At 41.4% G+C, this 27,479-nt stretch overlaps 1 protein-coding gene across 1 annotated transcript; it reads right to left on the bottom strand.

Annotated features, from left to right (window-relative positions):
• Window positions 1-17,932: 17,932 nt before the first annotated feature.
• On the bottom strand, window positions 17,933-18,580 carry LOC129240224 (uncharacterized). Its single transcript, XM_054875886.1, has 2 exons — window positions 18,117-18,580; window positions 17,933-18,014 (listed from the first exon to the last, which is right to left on the bottom strand). The coding sequence occupies exons 1-2, from the start codon at window positions 18,508-18,510 to the stop codon at window positions 17,995-17,997; spliced, it is 414 nt and encodes a 137-aa protein (XP_054731861.1). The 5' UTR covers window positions 18,511-18,580; the 3' UTR covers window positions 17,933-17,994.
• Window positions 18,581-27,479: the final 8,899 nt, after the last annotated feature.

The following is a 27,479-nucleotide window of genomic DNA, read 5'->3' as shown; positions in this document are numbered from 1 at the left end:
AATTTAAGATATCTGCCCTCGCCCAAGTACGGCGATGCTTTTAAGCAATCAACTTCCAATTGTTTGCCTTCTAAAATTCATGACGGCGGATCTAGTGGCAGTATGAGCGAAAATCTCCACCCACATAGGGGACAAGGGGCCATTTTAGCCTCTTCTTATCGTCTGGCTGAGGAAGCAGCCCCAACTCCAGAAGTGAAAATCCTCGTCGAACACGGTCGATGTAGTGGCCGACTGTGGTTTCCGTGCTGCGACGCCAACGGCCACCACACAGATGCGGCAGGTGATTCGATCAGACTCTAAGCAGTCATAACATATCACAAGATGGCTGGTCTGGAGTGAAGAGTCAATGTCGGATTACAGACACATTGTGCTCGACATCGGTAGTTTCCCAAACCTAAACCAGGTTTCAAGAATCCCAGGAAAACGAACTGGGAGCTCTTGCGTTTTACCATGGAGAAAGGCGCGAACAGTTGGACTCCAATAATTTTGAATGAACCTAAGCTTTAAATTGGGACTGAACAACTTCGTTCAGTTATTGTGAGAGCTTTTGAAAATAGGTATCCACAAAGAAAAATAAATTCACCACGTGACACTTTTTGGGGAACTCTGAAGCTTTGAATACTAAGGTGCGAATATAGAAGCCACATTGGTATTCATATAAACTTGCTATAATTTTCTATAACAAAGAGTTAAGAAGGTCCAAGAAGGTTAACTGGAGGTAACTCTACAGGAGAATTAACAACCTACTAAAACCGTAAGGGCACTTTACGTAGAATTCGGAAGAAACGTGAAAGCTTGTGTTCGAATCGCCTTTCGCTGGCTGCCCAGCAAACTAAAATCGAGGCACATAGGTTGATCCAACACCCATCTCAGGAAGAGAAGAAAGCCTCGCACTTCGCTTTCCACGGTAGAGCGAGTTCAGGAGATTATATCCACCTTTAGTCCATGTCTCAGCAGAGACTCAAACATATATTCTCAGTCTTGTCTTAACTACATATATCATATCTTCTGCTGGCTCGCATACCCAGAAAGAGGACAGAGATTAAGGCAGCATTTCTACTGAAGGCATTGAGGCCGAAAAATCATCCTCATCGCCTTCTTCCTCAAAAGTATGGCAAAAATTCTGGATCAGCACTTTAGAGAGGTAAATTTAAAGGAACGACAATTGTCCTATCAACCGACCAAATCGACGGAAACTGCAATATACAGTTTTAGTACAAAAGTAGAAAATACTCCGCAGTCTAGATATACATATAACCCTGTACGATTTTTTTGACACCACGAGGGCTTTTGACAATATGTCTTAGCAGCGCAACAGGTTATGCTGAGAAAGTGCATAAATCCAGTGATTAGTCTCAAAGGATCGGAATTGTCACAGAAAATGTGGAAATTGCAATGAAATGAATAAACAATCCTGTAATACGCTAAGCAACTGCGGGAATTTCATGATAATAGTTTTATGTCGGTCACTCTGGGAAACAGGCAATCCATACATTGAAGCTGACTGGAAAATCTTCAACACAGATGAGTTGAAGCTTACGTATGGTAGAACTGTGCGGATATCTTTGGGTCGAACTATAATAGATTGATACCCAAGGGCGTTTTTTCTATAGTCTTTCTAGCGTAGAGTCATGCCATAGAAATCTGTGGCAGAGAATCGCTTCGTAGAGGCGCAATTTCGAAGCGCATCTACATTTTGTCTGACAGTCAGGCAGCATTATGTGCACAGCAGTCTCACATAAAGACATCCAAACTTATTGAGAAATACTTCCCAACGAAGAACTGACAAACCGCGTACTGAAACTGAGTACTCCTTCAAAATTCCATGGGTCTTAACCCTATTGGAGCTTAGGCAAGACTACATAAAGGTAGTTAACAACGACTGGAAGATACATATTATAATTCATACGACACCGGATGGAGAGTCCAGGACAGAGACAGGCCAAATAGTTATCCTTCCTTCTAGTAAAGCATTAAATAGGCTCCCAAGTCTGAATAGAGAAGACTTACGAGCTCTCACTGGATACTATATAGAGCAGTGTAGCCTTCGTTATCATTTTGGGGAATTAGAATTAGTGGAAAAAAGCATCTGCCGTTTTTGCGAACTGGTCGATAAAACACAGAGCAAATCCTCTACAAATGTGCAGCTCTCGCACGGCGAAGCTTATTCTTGGTTTTTTATTATTATAGTATAATACAAAAAATTAGCAGTGATGAGTTATTGACTTTTTATTGAACATTAACTCAAGTAAGAAAGTTCAAAACGTACATTCTCGTAAGTACCAGGAGAATGGGACGGTCAAACAAGAACAACTTTTCCACACATCATTGTTCTTTGTCCGTCACATTGCCACTGAACCACTGAACTTTTAAACGGCCCTTCTCGCCGACTTCAGCATTGTTGGAGAGGTCGATTGCCTTTACTTCGCTTTTGGTGTTATCGAATTCGTCCTCCTTCACACAAATAAATTCAGTTCTATTCTGATCCACACGCTTCATCCCACGACCAGCTATACCTTCGTCTGCGTTGGGTAGTTTACTATTCAAACCAATGGAACTTGAAAACAATTTTCTGAGGGAATAATTTCTTCTGGCAGGTAATTATCGTTCCCCTGCTTGCTGGATAATGGGGAAGCTCGTAATTCCTATTTTATTGCTCATCGTTCTGATTGTGTATTTGTGGTTGAATATTTTGAATGAATTTTCTACCGGACCAGGTCCTGTGGAGCAAAGAGTTGTTCGGGCATCTTACTTTCATCAGCTGGTAAGAACCCAGTTCACTTGAAGCCTTTAACAGTGTTGTCCACTTTTATTTTATTCCAAACCTGTCCCAGCAATGCTGAAAATTCTTTTTTTTTTTTTTGTTTCAAACGAGAAGGCCTCAATCCCATTTTCCTTTTACCATGGGAAACCAAGAGTTTGTCCCGCTCTGTCGTCATTGGGCCAAACACGCATTTGTCCAGTGGTTAGAGTTGATCGGTAAGGTGGGAAGGAAATTTGATGAGCTCCGCATTGCTTGATGTTGCTTGCTCAATGACTCGATTAGTCAACATGGCTCGCATGTCCGTCAGGAAATGTTCTGAAAAAAAATGCTCATAATTACCCCATAACAAGAAAAATATCAATGACAGAATACGGGCAGCCAACAAAGCATATAATGCTAATCTAAAATTGCTCAGATCTAAAATATTATCGCGTGAGCAAAAATTAAGAATGTATAAAGCACTGATACGACCTGTGCTTACACTGATATTGTGCTTACATATGGCTGTGAACAATGGATGCGGAAAGCTAACGAGACAAAACAGCTAATGTGCATTGTAAGATGAGTGCTCGGAAAGATATATGGTCCGCTTAGACTGGCAGATGGCACTTATCGCATTAGGCACAATGCCGAACTGGAAGACATCGTTAAGAATGAAACTATAATAAGATTTATTAAGTCTCAGCGATGATGACTGGGGCATGTGGCTAGCTTTCAAGGGGCTGATCAACGAGAAAGGCATTAGATCTTCGCTCAATTGGAGAAAGGGGACGCTCGAGGAAAAGGTGGCTAGAAGATGTGGTAGCTGACCTTAGGAAAATGCGCGTGCAATGTTGGACAAAAATGGCTGTAAATCGAGAACGATGGCAAGAAGCTGTGAAGTAAGCAATGGTTCACCAAGGACTGTGACGCTAAGAAGAAAAAGAAGAACATGAAAAATATGAACTCTCTTCTGTGAATTAGTGACTATGAGATCTGCCTAAACTCATCTTAGGGATGTATGTGAAATGTTTGAGAACAACATCTTCCATGGATTTTCTGTGATGAGGCAGTCACAAAATTGAGCACATCATAACAAAATGATAATATGTAACTGTCAAACTGGCGGGAAACAGCTGTTAGTTATCAGTCAACTGATGAACCAGCACATTTTAATACTTTTCGGTTTCTACACTGCTCATAGGAGCACCACTGGCGTTTCGGCGGAATTACCCCATGTTCATATTTACCCCAGCTGACCCTACATCTTTCAAAACGGAAATTTACCACTCTCTGCTGCAATGGGCAAACAGTGTACTTTACACTTTCATATAAAGAATATATATGGATGTATTTGTGTGAATAGTGCTCTGCCACGGAAGTTTGGTGGTCATTCCCGGTAGCGAAGTTCACTAGCACCGAACCGCCTACCCTGGTTTTATTTCAATATACTGGTATATGCAAGCATGGTGAAACGAATTATAGAGGTGTGATCAGATCAGATCAGATCAAGATCAGATCAAGATCAGATCATTAAACGGCAATGTGCGACTTTGGAAGAAGATAACTGATAACTGATAACAGGGGGTAATGAATTGGATTTCTTACAAAATCGAGACAGTTCTCGCTTATGTTGCTCTCTTGCCATCTGAATAACAACTAATTGGACGAATGCGTGATATGAACGGGCAGAATTCGGCTGCTGAGTGCCTTATGACGTGGCAGCCGAAGTTGCTCGCACAATTTGGTTTTTCTCCATAGTTTATGGATGACAGATACCAGGTCTGCTCGTTAGGTGTGGTGAAAAAAAAATTTTTTTTGAGGGGAACTTTGGATTCTACGGCATTCCTTTTGTGTTTTACAAAATTTAGCTTTAGCTTAGTGCAACACAAAGCGAATGACGTCGGCATATCTATCAAATTCTCTCAGTGCCGAATAAACGGTCTACTAGATAGTGCGCCTGGAGAATGGATGGAGGATGTAGAAGTCCACGCAAGTGAGGTAAGTTACTGATCGCCATTTACTTGGGAGTGCCCAGGACGATTCTTCTACATATGGTTCAAGCAGCTCACAACGTCCGGAATTAGCACACGTATCCTCTGGGTAGCTTCCGAACACCCGTTCGGGAGTGAGCTAACGTGAGAAGGCGAAGCATTCCAGGATAGCTGGTTGTGCGCTGAGTTTGGAACCCGCCACTTAAAAATCCCCCCCAATGAAAGCACGGCCAAAATCGCGTAAACGGTTTTCGCGCTTATTAAGAACAAGAAGATAGTGAACCTCTAAAAATCCTTTCACCATGGGTTAATCTATCACCCTTCGGTGACGTGGCAGCCAAAGTTACTCTCAAAATTTTATTTTCCACCATATCGGATGGTCAAACCTGGTAATCTAACTTCCTTATATGTAAGCAGGTGGTGAATTTTAAACAGCCAGAGAGCTATAAAGTATTGATTCCTCCTCTCTGTATCGCTTTTTTTCCAGTTAGCACCAAATTTGGCAGATGACATCATACCATAAGCTCTGCATACCTCTTTCAAAAGTTCTGAATAAATTATATATGGGACAAAATATTTAAAATTTTTTTAATTATAAAACCCACTTTGTCTCCCAGCCTCAATCGAGCTGGCGGAAAGGGCGTCTATTTTACTCCATTCCTCGCTTTATAACTCTGTGTAGAGTTATTGATTCACAAGTACCGAAATCTTACTTTTTCTGAACTAGAAACGTGTTTCAAAAGTTAGGATCTCCCTACAGGGTTATTGCGGCATGGTTGAGTGATAAAGAGATCGAAGCCGTATAAATCTTATCAACGAATAATGAAACAATTCCATGCTTTACGATGCACACAAACACATTTAAAAGAAATGCCTGCGCTAGAATGAAGAAGCGAGTGAAAACAGCTGCATATACATACATACATACATACGTGACAAGTGAATATGCAGATAAGGGCATCATATTGAAGCAATGGAAAAAACTATATTTGTGTATTTCTATTGACTATGACACAATTAATTAATTTTCTTTCTAGTATTTGTTTGGCAATTTTTCGTTTTCGGGTTCAAAAGTCCCCGCATATTTAAAACTCGAACGCGCACTTTTAATGTTCAAGAGTCTGACCAAGATTAAGCAAATGTATCAGCAGATTACTATAAAAACCCATTTGCCGTTTGGAGTTGGCTTAAAATTGTAGGTCCCTCCATTTGTACAACAACATCAAGACGCACACCACACATAGGAGGAGGAACTCGGTCAAGCACATAATAAAGGGTATAAAAGCAGATCATACAATTTTATCCCATACCTTAAGCCGCTTTAAAAGCTAAAGAAGAAAAGCTAACTAAATTTTGGGTTGGGGAATAAGTTCGTAGCGTTTTTACCGCAGACTTTTATTTGAACAAAAAACAATAATTATATCAATAAGTTAATTAATTATATATTCGCCGTTGCTGTTTACAACCTCTTACCACGTCACGACGAATTTGTTGATGCCGTTCCGCCATAAATTTCCTGGTCTGGTGTCAACGAATTTTTTCAGCCAGATTTCACAGACTTTCTTCATATGGTTTGACAGGGAGGAGCAGTAAAAATAGTAATCGGTCGGTGCAAGGTCCGGAGAATACGGCAGATGCCGGAGGACCTCCCATTCGGGCCCTGGAGTGAGGCTTTGACGACTTGTGCAACATGGGGCTTGGCCTTGTTGGGAAGTAGTATGATTGGACCATGTCGATCAGGTCTTCTCAGTCGAACAGCCTCATTCACGCGGTGTAGCTGGGCCATGTAGAGCTCCTTGTTAACCGTGGCATTCTTTTCGAGCATTCACCAGAGCCCAGAGCCCTCCCAGTCACACCAAACACACATCATAATCTTCGTTGGATGAAGGTCCGGCTTTGGCGTATGACCTGGAGCCACCCACTCCTTTCTTTGCTTCATGTGCCGTGACGATTTGATATAAAAGATGTGTTGCTCGATGCCGAGCGAGATCCTGAGTGCAATTTGAAGACGACTTTCTATGTTTTTTTCGTTGAGCTCGTGACGCACCCAGGCACACAGACTCCCAATTTTTCGGTAAATTCCATTGAGTGAAGTTGATTGAGAATAGTTTTGTGATCGTAACTCATTTTTTTCCGCCAATTCACAACTGGTTTGGCGACCGTTCTCCTTCAAAAGTGATTTGAGACGTTCTTCATCGAATTTAGAGGGCCTTCCGCTGCGGGACATGCCATCGACATTACTCGCCAAGTCGCCATTTTTGAATTTTGTAAACCAATTCCGTGCTGTAGACTCACCCAAAACACCTTCTCCATACACGTTGCAAATGTCCTGGGCTGCTCGCCAACTTTTTGACCTCGATGAAAAGAAAAGAAGAGCAGATGTCGAAAATATAGATTTTTGCCTCCTCGTATTCCATATCTAAGCCTCAAAACTAATAAAAAAAAAAAAATAACTCAAAAACACAATTAATATACTTACACAAAACCACCAAAGGAAAAAACTAAAAAAACAAAAAAAAAAACTGTGGTTTCTTCTTCTTTTACCTGGTTTGTGGTTTCGAGATCTATATTTTCTTTTCTATAATTAATTTACAAATAAACTTTGATGTGGATGCTTGCTCTTATCTTGCCTCGGCATGGCCCATTAGTACAAACATATAAATTGTTTTCCAATAAGAGGTGTTATTCCCGTAAAAGATCAATGGTTTTGTTGCTTGTTGTGGCACGTAGCGCCGTCTTGTTGAAAATAAACGTTGTCCAGATCAATACCATCCAATTCCGGCCATAAAAAATCGTTAATCATCTCTCGATAGCGCAATCCATTCACCGGAACTGTTGCTCCAGCTTTCGAAAAAGTAAGGTGCAATGACTCCGCCGGAAAATAAACCGCACCAAACAGTCACACGTTGAGGAGCCATGTTAAAAAGCCTCTCTTTCAACAATAACTCTTGGATTTTATGAACCCCAGATCCGACAATTTTACTTGTTGACGAAGCCACCGAGGTGGAAATGGGCCTTATCACTCAAGATGATTATTCGATGGAGTTCCGGATCATTTTCATGCATTTCAACGACCCAGTCAGCAAAGACACGACGTTGTTGATGGTCGGCCGCCTTGAGTTCTTGTGTTAACTGGTCTTTATAAGCCGGTGTAATGACGTTTGTGGGATGCCTAATTCCAAAGAACGTCGAGGAATGGACAAACCTGGGCTTTCTTCAACACTTTCGGCTACTACAGCAAAAACTTCGATTTTCGGCTGCTCTTGAGCAACGTGCACGGGTTTTATTCTTCACATCACTAAATTGTCCTAACAGCTCTAATTTTTTCACCAATTTCTGTATTGTGGTCCGACAAGGTGCTTCACGATGACCCAAAAATGTTCCAGTTTTACGAACCGTCTTGCAATATTATATTTAAAGTAAACCTATTGTAAATAAATGACCTATTTGATAGTAGCCAAAACTTTAATTTTGTACCATTTTAGGAAAGTACATTAAAAAAAATTTTTTGTACCTACCAATAAAAGTAAATGTCGTAAATTAATGTATTTTAACAGAAAATACTTGTATTTAATTATTCTTTTCATTTAAAATGTATTCTATTGAAAAAATCTTTTTGGCCGCCTAATTATGCAAAATCTACCTACGTGCGTCTCTGCCAAATTTTCATTTATAGTGAATTTTCATAATTTTGAATCCCTTGTTTAAGCGTGTGTCGTTCCATTTTTATTAATGATCTGAACGGCAACCTGCTCACCAGTAGTGAAGACCACGTCCGCAGATGGAGGGAGCACTTCAAGCTAACAAGCGATGTTACCAACGGAGCGATGACTACTGCGATGTCAACAGCGGCAACATGAATGAAAAGATCCCAACAATACCACCACGCATAGGAGAAATTAAGGATGCTGGCGAAAGCTAAAAGTAAATAAATCAGCGGGTAAAGACGGAATCCACCCGGAGCTTATTTCAGCAGATCCGCAAACAATGGCTGAAATACTACATCTGCAACACACTGTAGCCATCTGTTGCACCGGAGCTTTTCCAATGTGACCAACTTCAGACCGCTCGCGCTGCTGATGCACGGGCATCAGCTGGCTATTAGTTGGAAAAATGGCAGTTCAGAGTATTGTTTACAAGCACGCGAAAGCATTTTGCCGAGAATAAACGCGAAAAAAGAAATGTAATGGATTTCAAACGTAAAAGCTTGATTGTATTATACTCGTATTCGGCTGGAAAATCACAAGCAGCTATTGTTTGTGCGCTCGAGCACCTTAAAATAAATAAAGTTTTTGTTTATTGCACCATTTCTCGTTACAATGATACTGCTAGCATCCCAAACGTTATGGAGGTGGTCATCAAAAGACTGCAACGCCACGTGAAATGGATAAAAAAGTGAAGAAGCAAAGCGAAATCTTCGAAGAAGAGAAAAGAACTGAAAATATCTCACCGTAGCAGCCGCCGCATACTGATAAATGATCTCAAAGTCAAGCCTTACAGTATGCAAAAGGCGAATGATCTCACACTTGTCAGACTTGAGAGAGTGAAGGAGTTGCTTTGCTTGGCCGAAAGTGGTTAATTCTCGAACATTGTGTATTCTGACGAAAAATTTTTTCAAAATGAACAATTCGTAAACTCCCAAAACGATATGGTTTATTTGACCGATCGTTCATACGAGAATGCGAGTCATCGATTGGCTACCAGGAGGCAACATCCGCCACAGGTAATGGTTTGGGCCGTAGTAACCGCAGATGGACCCTCTCTAATCGTTTTCATTGAGCCTGGCGTCAAGGTAAATGCGAAATATTATCGGGAAAGTATTCTAGAGTTCGGGCAGAAAAACATTTCGGTGGCAGTCCATGAACGTTTCAACAGGACTTGACACCATCTCACAAAAGTGAGAATGGCTAATACAAGTAAACAACGCTCCGAACCTCATAACGTCCACACAATGGCTCTCAAATTTACCAGACGCGAGTCCGATGGATTATTCTCTCTGGGCTAATTAGGAGAGCAAGGCTCGAACTAAAAGATTCACCAGTCTCGAGACGCTGAAAAAGCCATTGTCCGCAAGTGAGCCAAAATACCTGCAAGTCACATTCGGGCAGCTCGCGATTCGTTTCTGGACCGTCTCAAGGCCATAGTTAAGGCAAAAGTTGGTCATATCGAGCAAAAGTAAATTGATTCTTAATTTTGCATTATTTTCACACATTTTTTACTTTTAAAGGGATAAAAACAATTTTTCAAACTAAATTGATGACCTTTTTAATTGGTTACACTTCGAGTACTCTGGTTAGTCTACCACTACTGGTGACCATCTAAGTACTCAGTGGTCACTTCCCACGAGTTGTTGAGTTATAAATGCATAGTGTAAATGTCTAGAAAGGGAACCCTCTACCTCTAAATTGATCACCCTTCACGTTCATTAGACTGGCGCATACCGGCTCTACAGTTTTATGCCGCCTGCAAGCGCCAGGTCGTATGATATCTTATAAAAAAGCTTAGCCTGTTCAGGACCGAATTGCCTCTTGAGCAGCGATTACAGTTAGAAAAAACTTGTACTGACGTTTTATATTCGCTTGGAGCATCGAACTCAGAAGCTACCACGGCTCTGCTACACACAAACACACTCGGCCACGCCGGCCATTGGTATTGCCTTTTAGCTACCTACTTTGCATAATCATTTTTCTTATCACTTTCACTGCATATTTGTGTTATTGCACAGCTCACTCGGCCTGCAAGTCAAAGCATTATGAGCAACCCGTGGGGCGGTTGTTGGTGTTATTTAATACAACACTAAAGATGTATTTGATATTTTACGTTCACATAAAGAAATGTATTGATACTCTCGTTTTATGAGTATGTGTTGGTATATGTTGGTCATTGCCATTCTTATTTATTTGTACATTGCATTTCATCATACAATTCACTGTAGAATATTTTCAAAGCCGAGGTCTTCAATTTGAAATACCAGCCCCCTTAGATAGGCATGTTTGTCGGCAAATTCGCGGCTCTACCGTTGATGATTGACAACATCACGTGATCCAGCAGTCACAAATGCAAAATGCTATCAGTATCACGAGTTTTGTACAAAACAAAAATAGTTTTATAAAATAGTATAAATTCACATATTTTACCTATAAATGCTCGCGTAACACATGGGCTAAAAAGTACCGGGCCTAACAAAGAAAACACGTTTTTTTTTGGTTAAAATTGGCTTTATTTATCAACGTAATTTTCATCAAGAATAATGCAATCATTCCAACGTCACGCTGACCATTCAATACCATTTTTGTAGAACGATTTATCTTGTCTCAGTTTTAGCGATAATCTTTTAATTAGAAGGAAATTTTTTACAGGCGAACATTTTTTCAGATCTGCGCACAGCCATTAGTCGCTGGGAGCCAAATTTGGCAAATACGGGAGATATGGAAGCCACTCGCAGTTTAATTCCTGTAGTTTTACCATTGTTTTTGATTGATTTGTGACACAGTCTTGATGAAAAAAAATTTTTTTCATTGCTATATGCGGACGTTTCTTTGCAATTTCGGCTTTCAAACGCTCCAATAGCGCCATGTAATATTCACTGTTGATGGTATTTCCCTTCTCAAGATAGTCGATGAATATTACACCACGCACATCCCAAAATAGCGAGGCCATAACCTTTCCAGCCAGTTGTTGTGCTTTCGCGCGTTTTGAACGAGGTTGCAGTCCGCTCAGATGACGATCGTTTTGATTCCGGAATGAAGTGATGGATTCATGTTTCATCCATTTTCTTCTTCCTCTTAATTGGCGTGACACAACCGCATACGCGATTTTGGCCGAGTTTAACAAAGCGCGCCAGTCGCTTTTTTCCGTACTAACCGGCGCCAATTGGACACTTCAAGTAAAGCCAAGTCCTTCTCCACTTGATCCATCCACTTCCAACTCAAAGGAGGGCTTCCTCTTCCTCTGCTACCACCGCTGGTACCGCATCGAATACTTTCAAAGTCGGAGCGTTTGTATTCATTCGCACGACATGACCCAGCCAACGAAGCCGCTGGATATTTATTCGCTGCGCTATGTCTATGGCGTCGTAAAGCTCATACAACTCACCATTCCATCGCCTGCAATATTCGTCGTTGCCAACTTGCAAAGGTCCAAAAATCTTGCGCAGAATCTTTCTCGCGAACACTCCAAGCGTCGCTTCATCAGATGTTGTCATCGTCCAAACTTCTGCGCCATACGTTAGGACGGGCATGATGAGAGCCTTGTAGCGTGTTAGTTTTGTTCGTCGAGAGAGGACTTTACTACTCAGTTTCCTACTTAGTCCAAAGTACCACTTGTTGGCAAGAGAGATTCTACGTTGGATTTCAAGGCTGACATTGTTATCGCTGTTAATGCTGGTTCCTAAATAAACGAAGTCTTTAACAACCTCGAAATCATGGCTGTCAACAGTGACGTGCCGATACGCGAGTGCGCCGACTCTTTGTTTGATGACAGAAGGTACTTCGTTTTGTCCCCGTTCACCACCACTCCCATTCGCTTTGTTTCTTTCATTTTCACATATCGAAAATTCCGGCTTATTACGTTTAATCCTGGCCAAACACTGGTCAGAACTATCAACACGTACTTGTTTTTGATCAACAGTGAGCACCCACTTTAAACAGAGCTCCCTCATAGTCGAGTGCTCATGCAATATAAAGCCAACCATTGTTTTGATATCCTTACAATCATTTTATTGTTTTTTTTTTTTTGATAGCGGACTCCCTATAACACTTTTGAAGTCATTGCCTCGCTTGAAGGGGTTTTTTCCCCCACCGAGAAGCAGTGTAAAATAAAAACACGAAATTCTTGTTGATCCGTTGTTTTAAAAATAACAAAAGTGACATCACTCTTAGCACAAGAACTCACGAACTAATGAATAGAATATCGTGAACTTTTTACAGCTGACTTTTTTTAGGCTAGTACTAACTGAAAACGCGGTGAGACTCAGAGACATAGGAAGCTGGACAACAAGGGCGTATGGTCACAGTAAGATCCTCCTACAGGGACCCTCGCTGCTCAAAAACGGATCAGACTACACAGTCCCCGACCTCAACTTCAAGAAAGGCTTTACGGTACGTTTTCCACCGAGAACCGAGTGGAGCAAAGGAGAGGTGATTGGAAGACACGATATCGAAATTTATACCGATGGTTCTAAGATGAACTGTGTGTGGGAGCTGGCTTCCATTCGGAGCCACTCAACCTATCTCAATCAATTCGTCTTCCTGATTATGCCACCGTGTTCCAGGCAGAACTTTTAGCGATCAGAGAAGCATGCAAATCCCTAGAACTCTACAATGAAGTTGGTGCAAGAGTAGCTATCTTCTCAGACAGTCAAGCAGCTATTAAGGCCTTAGACTCCAACTACATTTCATCCAAACTGGTCCTAAAGTGTAGAGAGGAGCTGAAACTGCTCAGCCATTGGCTTGAAATTACTCTGATATGGGTTCCCGGTCATAGGAACATATGGGGCAATGAGATAGCAGATGAGCTAGCAAGAAAGGATTCAACACTAGACTCCGATCCTTCGGTAAGCTTTTCCTACAGCAAATTAAGGAGACCTCAGACATCAAGATAAAGGATTTGCTGCTATACTTGGACCTCACTAAATGGATCTGACTTGGAAACAAAAAAAAGGCAAAAAAAACATCTTTACAGCATTTCAGTTCAGAAATGTTCAACCACCTCAACAACAACTAACTGAAAAAGAGATGAATGCCACAAAACTAGTGCCATCTGTGTATTAGGCCCGGCACTTTTCAGCCCATGTGTTTGCCGTTGAGCAATTATAGATAAGCGAGGTACTTTTCGATGTTCAAGTTAAGATGCTAGCGAACCAGTAGGAATGTGTAAAATTTGATATTGCCACCGATATGTTTGCCTTTTTTTAAAGTTAATCGCACCCACAACGTTTTGCCATACGAGTGGTATTTGATTTACATTTATGTTGATAAAAAACGAAAACATGAATTTAATGGGAAGCGCTGACTTACGACGTGTATTTAACCATTAATTGGATTAAATTATTACTTCGCTTTGACTTTTTTGTTTGATGAAGCACAATCGCACAATATCGTTTTTCACTATTTACCGAATTCAATCGAGGTCAGCTGTATTAGAAGACGAATTTCGTGTTGCTGTGCCTGATATTTCAAGTTCATCTTGGAACCTGCCGTGAGACATGCTTGCCTATTACTTCCACAACCTGGAACGTTTGACTGTCGAAAAGACATAATTTGACATTCGGTGGAAAAAGGCCATCGAAAAAATGCTTTGGCTCACGCGTTTGCAAAAGTGTAGCTGTGGATGGAAAATATCTCAAAAACCAAAAATCAGTTGCCCTGTATAAATATTAGGCATAAGAAAAAAAGTGTCCATAATGTCGCTAAAATCACAGAAATGATCGAAGTTGACCCGCGAAGTTCACATCGCCCAGGAGCTAAAGATCGTATTAAAACAATTTTAAATCATTTTCGCAAAAATTTTACTCAAAAATAATGTATTTTCCCCAACCTAATATTTATTTTTACTCTTCCATGTCAAAACTCAAGTAGCAACCCTCGTATAAACGCAGCTACGTAGGTAGGTAGGTAGGGTGGTTGTCGTGAGACACACTTAGACCTTCGGCAGGTCCATTGTGATACCACTGGAGCTTATCCTTACTCTACGTGTTCCCTTTCAAACCATCCGGTTGCTTTAATAAACGAGCAGAGCTTCGTTAGTTTTAGATGCGCTATATCCGCTACATCGGTTAGAAATGCTGTATCGAGGGTGCGCAGCCTTCTCCTAGCTAGGCTTTCACACTCACATAAAAGGTGTCTGACTGTTTCCTCTTCTTCTGTATTTAGACAGCTTCTACAGAAATCGAAGTAAGGTAGTCCTAACCTTCTAGCGTGGCTGCCTATTAAACAATGACCTGTTAATACACCTATCATTTTTCTTATAGATTCCCTGTTGAATCTTAGCAAGATCTTCGATCGACCGCTATTCCAGTTCGGCCATGTCTGTCTGCTTAGTTCGCATGTTGTGAGGTTTTGCCAGATTGTATTTACCTTTTTGATGGTTTCCCTGTCTATAAGTAATTTACAAGTGGCTATAGGTATGGGTATCAGCGCCTTATCTGGTTCGAGATCGAGCGTTGTACCGGCTCTTGCAAGTTCATCCGCCTTACAGTTTCCTGGAATGTCCCTGTGGCCTGGTACCCAGATAAGGTGCACCTTGTAGCACTTAGATACGTCATCTAGTAGTTTAAAACATTCTAGAACTGTTTTTGACGAGTGCGTTTTTGATTCCAGCGCTTTTATTGCTGCTTGACTGTCTGAGTAAATGAAGATTTCATTTGTGGATAATACTCTCGTTTTTATTTCTTTAAGCCCCTCTTTTATGGCAGTGACTTCCGCCTGAAATACACTGCAATGATCAGGTAAGCGAAATGATTGGCTTACTCCGAGTTTGTCGGAGTAGACCCCTCCACCTACTTTATTATCCAGTTTTGAGCCATCTGTGTAGATGTTTAAATCATTTATCTTAACAATGAGCCCGTTATCCCATTCCTCTTTGGAAGGAAATACTGTGACGAAGGATTTATTAAAATTGATGTCCTTGGTCCTACAGGAATCCGTTGTGTTGGGAATGCAGGGGAATTGTTCTAAAATTGAGGAGTGTCCTCTTCGGTTCGTTCTGAGTAGGCCGATTTCTCTTAGTCTGAGAGTTGCTTTGGCAGCTGTTTGCTTACCGTACTGCTCAATTGGTAAAATGTTAAGCATGATATTTAGTGCATCTGTGGGTGTGGTTCTGAGGGCCCCACAGATGCAAAGACTGGCCATTCTTTGTACGTGTGCCATGGTTCTTTTGATGTACAATTTATCTAAAGCTGGCCACCATACTAATATGCCGTATGTTAGGATAGGTCTGACAATTGCCGTGTACAGCCAGTATACGATAGATGGGGAGAGACCCCAACTTAGTCCTATCAGCTGTTTGCAAGAGTATAGTGCTATTGTCGCCCTTTTTACTCTATCTTCGACATTTGCCTTCCATGTTAGCTTTCGGTCTAGTATTAGACCTAGGTAGCGGGCCTCATCGCTAAATGACAGTGCCGTTCCACCTAGAGTCGGAGGAGTTATATTTGGTATTTTGTGTTTCCTGGTGAAGAGGATTAGTTCAGTTTTATTGGGGTTGACGCTTAGCCCATTTGCTTTTGACCAGTTTTCAACCTTATTTAGTAAATCCTGCATGACTTCTATGAGTGTATTGGGGAATTTCCCCCTTACTACCATTGCAACATCGTCCGCATATGCTACTACGTGTTGTCCTCTCTCCTCTAGGCTCTTTAGCAATGAGTTTAGTGCCAGCACCCATAGGAGAGGAGACAGCACGCCGCCTTGAGGTGTTCCTCTGCTAACTTTTTTCTTGATCACTGAGGCCCCTAGGGTTGCGATCACAAATCTGCTCAAGAGCATGTTTTTGATGAACTCAACCAGAGCGCCAGAGATCCCGAAATCCGTCAGTGCCTTTATTATGGTATCCGGTAGGATGTTGTTGAATGCGCCCTCGATATCTAGGAAGGCTACCAGTGTGAATTCTTTATTATACATTGACTTCTCGATTTCTGTAACAAGTGAGTTAAGTGCTGTTTCAGTTGATTTCCCTTTACAGTACGCATGTTGTGAGATGCTGAGCTTATTAGGGCTGATGTTAGCCCTAATATGCTCTTCTATAATTCTTTCTAATGTCTTTAGCAGAAAGGAGGATAGGCTTATTGGCCTGAAATCCTTAGGTGTTGTGTGTGAACTTTTTCCCGCTTTAGGGATGAAGACCACTTTTACCTCTTTCCATGTTGATGGGACACTTTTCAGTTTCAGAGCGGCCTTAAATATGGCCGTCAACCACTCCATGATGTAGTTGAGTGAATGTTGTATTTGGGCCGGGAATAATCCATCTGGGCCCGGTGATTTAAATGGTTTGAACGTGTTCACTGCCCAGGTTATCCTAGTTTCAGTGATTATTTCTTCAATGTCAGAGTTTGGTCTTTCTGTACCATTGTCGATTACTACGTTAGAAGATTCGTTGCAGGGAAAGTGTGTGTCCACCAGCAACTTCAAAGTTTCGTCACTCGAAGTAGTCCAACTCCTGTCCGGTTTTTGGAGGTATCCGGTGGGATTGTATTTTTTTGAGAGGATTTTGCGCAGTCTGGAAGCCTCTGTGGTTCCTTCGATTTCTCCACAGAACGTTCTCCAACCAGTTCTTTTCGCTTTCCTAACTTCTTTTTTGTAAATTTTTAGTTTACTGTAGTAGCAGTCCCAGTCTTTACTCTCACGTGTCGCTTTCGCTCTATTAAACTGTTTTCTGCTGTCGTTTCTTAATGTCGACAGGTCTTCTGACCACCAGGGCGGCTTTTTCTTCCCCTTATACCTGATTAAAGGGCAAGCCTTATTTAGTGCAGCTCTACAGACCTCCGTAAGGGTTTGTACGTGTTCGTTCAATGATTCTCTGTCTTGAATAGTAATATTTTGGGAATTTGGAAGTCTTTCCTTAAGTTCCCGTTTGTATATATGCCAGTTGGTCTTTTTCAAGTTCCTGTTGGCGGGTGGAGCCCGTGGGTTGTTTCCCCCAAATTTTATTTCTATGTAGCGATGATCGGAGTAAGAGTGTTCATTCAGAACCCTCCACTGCGTCATCTTTCCGTAAAGGGTTTGACATGCTAGCGTAATATCAAGAACTTCTTGTCTATTGCGCGTAATAAATGTAGGTTCGTTGCCTTTGTTACACACTAAAAGCTTACTACATATAATATAATTAAAGAGAGACTCACCTCGTTCGTTAGTGTCCGAGCTCCCCCATATGGTATGGTGGGCATTGGCATCACCTCCTAGTACTAGTTTGCGGTTGTGAGCTTTGCAGTCATCCACAAGGCTTCTTATTAGCGGCGACGGCAGTGGACCTGTGTCGTCTCCGGCAAAATAGAACGAGGTTAGCCAGGTGTTGCTTCCGCTCACTTCCCAGCTAACCGTCGTAGTATCTGCGTTACTGAAATTTTGAATTAAAAATATATTAAGATGTACTTTTGCCATTATGCATGCTCTTTTAGTACCTTCACCATTAGTCTTGTATACTTTATAACCTGATGTCCTCAGACCGCAAATTTCGCCATTCCGTACCCAGGGTTCCTGGATGAGGACTACGTCCGGCTGATCTTCTGCCAGACGATCCAGGAGGGCAAGGCAGGCTTCTTTACAGTGGTGTAGATTTATCTGTAGAAGATGCATCAGCTGTTAATGTTGTGTCTGGATCTTCTTTGCTTTCGCATAAGAGTTCCCTTTCGGAGTACTTACGCTGTTGTGTAGGATACTTACCCTCCCGTTCGAAGTACAACCTCCCTAAGCCCATTTCTGAGCCTGAAGAGGCGTATTCTTCTTCGGTGGGCTGGTCGTCCTCGCTCATTGGCTCGGTTTCGCTCATGGGTTCCAGCTCCCTCATGGGCTTTTCGCTTTCCTTTGTGGCAAGGAACTCAATTGCATCCGTGTCGGTTTTATAAATGTGGAGCTTCACCTTTACAAAACCGTACCTCAGTTGCCCGTCGCATTTCGCTAACGGTTCAATTGAGTTCTCCGTGAGGAGCAGGAGAGCCTGCATGGTGGCGCGCTTCTGCTCTTTCGATTCGTCCGCGCTGTTTTGGTTGGTAATGGTTTTGACGTATCTCCACTCCTGCGTTGGGATATCTGGATTGCAGACCCGGATGAGCTTCATAATCTCTACCGGGTCTTCGACGGTTGAAGGTAACCAAACCCTTGCTCGCGGCCTGGACGGAATATCCTTCCTGTCCACGACCACTAGCTTGGCATTTGGGTACACTTCTCCAACTTTGGAGATGGCCTCTTTGTACAGATGGACCGATCTCTCATCGTCGCACGCTATTATTTTTATCTGGCCTTGGTGCCAGCCCAGGTCTTCACACGCAGGCGGGGGGCCGGGGTTCTCCAGAATGACCTTCAGTGCCACTTTCGTTAGCTCGGCCTCTACCCATTTCCATTGGGCCTTGGGGATCATACCTTCAGGATGGTTCTGGTCCAGGACCCCTATGATGAAGCGGTCTTTTGCAACCTCCGCAAATGATTTTCTGGGCGTCACGCCCATTGGTTTGTGCCTTTTTGCACTTGGCTTGTTCTCCTCCAAGGACCGCTGTCTTTTTGGAGCTGACTGTGTTGGTTTGAAGTCAGGGTTGAAATCAGGAATGATCGCTTTCGCTCTATCAATCGCCTCTTTCAACTCCTGAGACAATTCACCTTCCTTTGGGTGAGTTTCGTGCACCCTCCTTAGGAGCCTGGCTGCATTTCTGCGATCCTGGTAGCTCGCTTTCGCTGGGTCTACCACCCTCACAAGCGGCCATCCTTCGGTACCGGAGCTAGCTGTAGCTGTGCTTCCGGTCGGGACCGTTTTTGGGGGCTGAATCACAGTTGATTGCCGGGCTAGTGCACCCCTACTTGTGCTTGGACCTGTGTCCAGCTCTGGTTGTGTGGCAGCTGGCCTCGCTTTCGCTGAGGCTGTCGCTGTGTGTTTTGATCGACTTAATTGGCCGATGGATGGATTTCTCTTTGAGCCCGGTGCGACCGTTGCTCTTATTGCGGAACTGTTTGTTCCAGTCGGTCTTTTCGAAGGAGGACCGATCTCCTTTTTCTTGTTTGTTTTTGAATAGTCTGTTTGCATATTTGGACCCACGAGTGTCGGAGAAAGGATGTCCGCCCGTGCATAGCTCCGAACTACACGGGTAAGGCTAGTTATTACGGAGGGCGCCAGGTATCCGTAAGCTCCGTTCGTGACTTGGTTATTTGTTAGAAGGGCCCCAAGCCTGACAGATTCTCGGCACGGGTCGCATCACACCTTAATCCAGCCCTTCACCTCCGACCACGTTAAAAGTACTTTGGGTAGTGCTGTACTATTGAGGAGTATCAAACCCAGCCCATAGTACCCTTAACTTAGCTAAGTACCTCCTGTAAATAGGAAAGCTGTGGTACTTATTACCAGCTGGCACCCTCGGGGAGGGTTCAGTGGAGGATTTTCGCCAGCCCAGCTACGTAGATTTTGATAAAATTAATTATAAGTGCATAATAATAATCGTTCTTATTGTAATAATTGGAAAAAACAGATTTTGTTTTTGTTTACACGCGAGTTGTTTACTTCATCCGAACTGATAATCTGCTGACGTTTGAAGCATCTAACTGTTATACAGGGTGTTTGCAGAAAGAATGTAGAACCTTTAACGTTGAAATAGTATGGAATAATATTTTAAGGCGTCCGCCGTAGTTATTATTGCTGGTGTAGCAGCATAAACGTTCTCCATACCATACGGGGAATGCTGCTGAAGTAGCTGAAGTGCTTGGCCGATTATAAATCCGAATCGCCCTGCTTACGTAGAACCGATTGTCATGAGAAAGTGTCGTTCTTGGTCGAATGAATTGGTGTGTGACTACTACAGGGTTGCCCATATTCGACGGACCCGACGGATTTCGATGACTCTTTAGGCCTATTCCAATCAACGAGGCTTGTCCGCAGGCATCTTTGCGTATTTGCGTCAATTGAATCTTATGCAAATCAATGCGGATAATTCGTTGTAAAGTGGTCCGAGCAATGCCCAATTGCTAAGAACGGCGATATTGGGATGTCCTTGGCGACGCCGTGCTCGCTTTTGATTTGGCCTCTTTGGATTAGAAAGAGCATCACGAGTCGAAAACCTTTCGTACAAACGTTTAATGGTGTTCTTAGAAGGCGCACTTTTCACATTATTTAATTTTTTATTCGGTACAACTCAGACACGAAACTTCGACGTAAAACAACAAAATTATAGAAAAAGTTGTTTATAATGGCAGTCGCTCCTCAGTAAGCAATGGTAAACCGCCGAGTGTATTTCTGCCATCCTCATAAAAAACAATCTGCGAACGTTCGGAGTCGGCATAAAACTATAGGTGCCGGCATTTGTGGCACAACATCAAGACGCAGACAACAAATAGGACGAGAGGCCTCAAATATCCAGCGAATGGTGTAAGCGCCAATTATATTGTATATGGACCAAAATAGGCAAAAAAGTATTAACGTTACTAGAGTTATGGCAAATTATTCATTTATAAATTATAACATTTATTTCAAATCACCTGTTCATTTATATTGATAAGCAGCAGAAAGGTGCGTGAGGTTGCTAATATCACAATCGGGAAACATAAATCGTCTTAAAAGCTGCGCTCAAATATCTGGGCGTTACGTTTGATGCTAGCCACATACTGAGTAGGCAGTAGAGAAAGCCGAAAAAGTAGTAGCGGTGCTATCTCGGCTCATGGTGAAAGCGGAAGGGCCCAGTCAACAACGTAGGCTGTTGTACGCAAGTGTGGTAAGAAGTGTTCTTCTGTACGGTGTATCTACATATCTGGCCTGATGCGCAGATAAAGCCTCAAACGCACGCGAAGTGAAATCCTTGTACCGACTTTGCAGTTTAAGAGTATGCAGCGCGTTCCGTACTACATCAGACGATCTAATATCTGGGCTTTGCCTAATAGACATGTTGGCGAGGGAGATGGCCGAATCCTCAAAAAGTAAGGTGAGCAGTGAAGGAGAGTTGTTGACATAAATGGCTGAGCCCGTGGAGCAATTCACCGAATGGATGCTGAACCTATCCCTTGATTTCTGCTGTACGTAGTTGGCTAGACAGGCGACATGGGGATGTGGACTTCTACCTTAACCAAATATCGAGAGGACGCGATTGCTCCAAATTTTATTTATAAAAACTTAGACACGAAATCGGCCCATACTACACCTTCTGTGCAAATGACGTTATTGAAGACGCAAAACACTGTTTTTTTTTTTGTCTGTCTGCAATTTGAAATCGAAAGGGCTGTCTTGAGTAGGGAAACAATTTAAAGTTAAAACAATCTGGTTGATATTATGCTTGAGTCCAATAAAAACTGATCCGCTGCTTATTATTATTATTATTATTTGCTATCGCGCCGGCTGGGGGCACGAAGTGCCGATACAAATAAATTCTATAGATGTGGATTTGCAGCTTTTGACTTTATCTGCGGCCAAGTGAGCGAGTCGTTAAATTCGTCATACAGGCTTTGTCTCCATGTTCCCTTCGGCCGTCCACTGCGGCCAGAGAGCTTTGCAGATTCCAGTCTAGGGACATTCCACTTTCGTTCACGTATTTTAATCTGAACCCGACTTTGCTTGCTTCGAGCAAGGATCTCGTCGTTAGAGGTCCAGTTATCTGGCCACCATATGCACAGTATAGCTCTTAAACAGCGATTTGCAATGTAGCAAATAAAATCATCACAAAGTTGCGTTGAGCCCGCAAGTCTTCATAGAAAGGTAATTGGTCGCTCTCTCTCCGCAAAGTAATACCTAACGGTAGTTCCACGGATAAAAGGTAACGGAGCAGGGACGTGCTTCTAGTGAGCCATCTTTACAACGAAAAAAAAAAAACAAAAAAAAAATCTGTTCATTTATTATGGAAAAACAAAGTTGCATAAGGAGTTCAAAATGCGCCCCTTCCATCTGAAAGCAGACGCAGGCTAGCTGGAGCTCATCAAGGCCATTTACTATTGACTCCTTAAATATTTTTCCTTCTTTTTACACACCCTGTATACAACTTTATGATTGTAAAAACATCCGTCTCTATGTAGTCTGCCTTCTTTTATGCTGTTATGTGCCCCAGAAAAGTACTGACGTAGAAAAGCAGAAAAATAAAAATAAACAGTACGCACATAATTCAAACTAAATTCCTGACCAATTTCTTAAAAAACCTGTGTACGTGTACTTAAAGTCACCAAGGCGGCCGCAAAAACCACGAGTTGCTGTGACTGTATACATTTACTGCTGTGACATAATAGTAATGAAACCTCGGTCCGATCCCTAGTATGCATTTTGAGTATGAAGAAGTTTTTTCCAGCAGCAGTTGCCTCACATTCCATTCAAGAGCCGCATATAAAACAACCAATTACCTATGGAAGGCATTCGTAAGGCCTACAAAATTAAAAAAACAACACTTTTCTAATATTATTTTGCTTTAAGTAGGTTATGGTTTTTCTTGACTATTACATAGAGCGCTAGGGCTTTTAAATTTCATCCATGCATACATTTTTTTTAAGGCAGCCGCCTTAGCCGAATGGGATGGGAGTACCTTTCGGAAGTGCGCAGGTTCGAATCCTCGGGCATGAAACACCGAAACTGATAGAAAATGCTTTTTAAAGCGGTCGCTCTTTTGCAGACATTACCAAACCTACGAGTATATTTCTGCCATGAAAAAGCTCCTCATAGAAAGACATCTGCCGTTCGGAAGCGGCTCAAAACTCTAAGTCACTCCATTTGTGGAACAAATATATATAGTCCTGCCATAAGTTCTGTTACAAATTAAATCCGTTATAAATATGAAATTATAGTACTTTTTCTAATGGAGTTAGTTTTATTTAATAACTAGCTGTACCGGGCGCGCGTTACTACGCCAACAATTAAAATAAATTTAAGAAAAATAACTTTAAAGAAAAACCAGTACACAAATATTCAATTCATTCTAAACCATTTTATTTATTTTGTTTATTTCGAAAAAATTGTGACATTACAAAGTTTAGTTTCAATTCGATGTTTATTGAAGTGCTGTGGGATGCACAATATTTCTTGTGTTTCCACCTGGTGCGTAGACCAATAAATCAGAAGGTTTTCCGACACGTGAGCAAGCCACATAGAGCTGTCCATGTGAGAAGCATGGATTCTCCAAATTTAATCCACACACTTGTAACGATTGTCCTTCTGCTTTGTTAAAGTCATTGCGAAAGCGAGTCGCACCGGGAACTGTAAAAGTTTGAATTCGAATGGTATATCTGTCGGGATCATTGGGATACTTTACAACAGTACGTCTTCACCTTTGAATTTTGCAGTCAAAATTGTTGCCTCGATAGCATTGTTCATCATTTTCTTGACTGAGAGTCTGGTTTCGTTGCAAAGCCGTGATGGATTTATGTTGTAAGAACGTGCGGCGGCATGTCTGCCAAATCAAGCGAATTCAAGAATTCAGTTGGATAGTTGACAACCTCGTCTTCATTCTCCACAGTATCGATGCACTTATAGGTACGTTGTCGTTTCACTGGATATTCCATGCTGAATGGTGAAGTTGATGGTATTGACATCGATGGTTTTGGCTGTTAAATAGCACGCGTACTGAGCCACTGATGGTTTTTGTAGTTTTGTGCAATATTTGGGAAAACTTTTTGCACCAATTCGTCGATGCTTTCTGTGATCTTACAGAAGTTTGCTGGCAGGCTGATACATTGTGTAGATTCATCAATTTCCATTCGCCCATTTCCAATATCCAATAATTGTTTTGCAAAATTTCCAGCCGATGCATCCCGTTGTAGTTGTACACGCATGCTAGTTTGCAAAGTCAATTTCTGTAAATGACGCCATAGAACTAATGATTTAAGACATGCATTAAGTTCATCAGCGGGTGTTGAACGTGGTATAATGGGCAGTGTTTGCCGAAAATCACCAGACAATATGAGTGCGCCACCGTCTGTTTCCTCTCAAATCTCGCAGTGTACGATCAAGCGCTTACAATGCTTTCTTGTAAGACATTGTACATTTGTCCCACATGATAATTTGACAGGTCTTCGAGAGGTACTGTTCTCCAATATTCTGCAGCTATAAACCTGGGAATATTGCTTTTTAACCACTGATGAATGGATTTTGTCTTATGGGCTGGAGCGGAATTTTGCTGGCAGATCCAACGCTCCCCATTGAAGGGGGTAGCCCTCAACTGCCTCACCACACCTTCCAAGACATTCTTCTGATATACTTTTGTCCCAATCTGAACGTCTTTTTCGCAGAATTGAAGAGATGTAACGCCTTTACAAGACACTCCCCACCAAACCATTGCGGAGGCTGGATGTGCCAGCGCTGAACCCTTGGAACAAAATTTTTTGCGTCTTTAGACGTTTTAGCATAGATGTTGTTGTTTCGCTTATTAAAAACTTCTTCAACAGTGAAAATTTTCTCATTTGTTAAAAGATATTTTCATGGCCGTTGATCACGAGCCACGGAAGAAGTTACTTGCATCTGTCGAGTCTAATTTTCTTCCTTTGACAAGTTGAACGGCGGAAGGCTTTCATGTGGAGATCATATCTAATTAGTCTTGACATGGATCTGGTCGATACATTTATTTCCCTGGATACGATTTACTGCTTTTTAAGAGGATTTATGCGAATTCTTTCTCGAACTTCTTTTATGGCTGCAATGGTTCGAACCACGCGGGGAAGACCACCTCTTTTTATTTCTGTCACTTCAGACGTTTAGGAAAAACGATTGATCGCTTAATTTCAAATCTTTTTATAAGAACATGGTTCATACTGCGGCGTAAACCATATAATGCAAAGTTTCAAAATTTGTTCAAAATAAATAAAAATTCGACAAACTTTCATTTGTTTCAATTAGAATTTCTGGAAAAGTTCAATTTTGTGGCCCATTGAATTTTGATACATTAAGGCGAAAATTTCAAGTGGGTCGAAAATCGCATTAATTTTTGAGATTTTTTTTTTTTGCTCGCGGTTTGTGCATTTTCTTCTCGCATACTAGACATTTTTTGTTTTATGTGTGAAAACACCCAGCACCGTCAGCAAAGAGAAAAAAAAAAAATTGTCAAAAATTAAGGCGCTTTTGGAGCTACCTGAAATTTGCACATTGTTTTACTAAAATCCAATGATCTATAAAACTGTGTGCTTAGATTTTATCTAAAGATTAAAAAGTTTGAAATTTTGAAGAATAAATTAAATAAATTTTGATAAGATTTGTTGAAAGTTTGAAACATTGCCTTATAAAACTTTTGTTGTAATATAAACTATATTTTTATAGAAAAATAATCGAAATTAAAATGTAAATAGCCAAAACTTGTCAATATATCATTTCTTTTACGCTGACAGTATATAAAATATAAATGTTTTTTCTCGTTTTTTTGTGCCTTGCGGCATTCTAAAATTATTAAAGAAAGACCCTGAGATATGACGAAGGAAAATTTAAAGTAAAAAATTTATTAAAACTCGTTCTTAAGAATTTTCATACCAAAAGGCAAGAATGCCAGAATACATCAAAGCGTACATCAGAGAGACGTGACGTCACACCGGCGCAGCAGCGTGAGAGAAAGGCGAAGAGCGACAAAAATGCATGGAGAAGAAAAAATTACGCAAAAAACCGACAAATAAGTTGCACAAATGTGGCGTAACACACTCACCGATGCTGCCAATTTCACTAAGAACGAAACAACAGTACGAGATGGGCCAAGGATACAATGTTTGGTCATCCCAAGTAAAATGATCAGAGTTACTTTGGCTACCAAGTCATAGAGGCTTTGTCAGCAAAACAGTGTCTGCTCATTTTCCACGCATTCTTACACTGCTCCAATCAGTCGTTCTTCATCAGGGCAACGAAGTGAAATGAGTAGACGCGGCATTGATTCTTGCTTCTGTTACATCAGAAAATCAGCTGATTCCTTCAATTTCGCTGAGAGCCGAGTAACGGTTTGATGTTTGCCACTCCTTCGCATTCTGTGCACCCTGGAGATGGGTTTTGTATTCTGTACATCGTCACTAAAAGGCCCGTAGGGTAATCTCTTACGCAAATGCGTATTATTTTTCAATTGCGTAAGCAGTTTGGTTACATATTTATATAGAAAAACAATTTTTATATACACATACCTATGCACTAATGTATTCATACAATGGATTTATTTACATATGAATATCTGTATACGAGATTACCCCCCACGATGCAGTGGGGCGTTGCCTGAGCTTATCTTAAAAGATTACTATTAATCACTGACGCTTTAAATATATTTCTGAAGCAAATACAAACATTTTTCTGCCAGTGGTAATGGCAGGGACTCGGCTCCTCAAGTAAGCTGCCATACGATCCATATAAGGTAGCAGTTAAATTAACCTTACTTAAGCTAATTAGTTTTCCAAGTATGCATTTGCATGGGTCAGTTTGGTTCTATATGTGTAACCAGCTGTTTTATGATTGGTTGGAATTACCCAAGTACTTTCCAGGGGCTCATTCGCAATAGTCTCTTGTTTCTTGTACTTTACAACAATTATATTCATTATATTTAGTTATTAGTGTTGTCAAAACAAGGGAATTTCTCCATTTTTTAATAGAAATTAACTGAACAGGAAAAAGGTGTTTTTATACTTAGTCTTGCCATAAAATCTGTGACAAGTTTTACAATCCATGCGGCGGGAAAAAATTCGCAGAAAAAAGTCCGTTATTTTTATTTTTGTTCGTATGCATTGTCTACTCATAAATTAAACTCAGTTTCGTGGCAAACTTCGCTTGTTAACAATGGAGTGGGGGAGTGGGGGACTAAGGGAAATCTCATTGCAGTGATTGCATTACAAAAGTGTAGTGAAAGTGCAAGTGAGATTTACGAGTTGATGGAAAAACTTAATATTTCGAAAATGTTTGTTTATCGCACGATCAAAGTGTTCTCTCAATTCCCAATAGTCTGAAGTGACAGATAGAAGAAGAAGTGCTCGTCCTCGCGTGGTTCGAACCAGAGGAACCATAAAAGCCATTCGAGAAAGAATTCGCAGAAATCCTCTTAGAAAGCAGAAAATTATGTCCAGGGAAATTAATGTATTGACCAGTTCCATGTCAAGACTAATTAGAGCTGATCGCCACATAAAAGCCTT

The sequence above is a fragment of the Anastrepha obliqua genome, chromosome 3, assembly GCF_027943255.1.
Source record: "Anastrepha obliqua isolate idAnaObli1 chromosome 3, idAnaObli1_1.0, whole genome shotgun sequence".
NCBI lineage: Eukaryota > Metazoa > Arthropoda > Insecta > Diptera > Tephritidae > Anastrepha > Anastrepha obliqua.
Note: the sequence above shows the minus strand (reverse complement) of the source record. Positions and strands in the feature narration are given on the sequence as shown.

What these genes read in the sequence shown, in the direction of transcription:
- LOC129240224 (XM_054875886.1), bottom strand. Translation starts at nt 18,510, where the DNA reads ATGAAGCTCATCCGGGTCTGCAATCCAGATATCCCAACGCAGGAGTGG. An exon ending in GTTGTACTTCGAACGGGAGG is followed by an intron (nt 18,015 to 18,116) that starts GTAAGTATCCTA and finishes CATCTTCTACAG; the next exon opens with ATAAATCTACACCACTGTAA.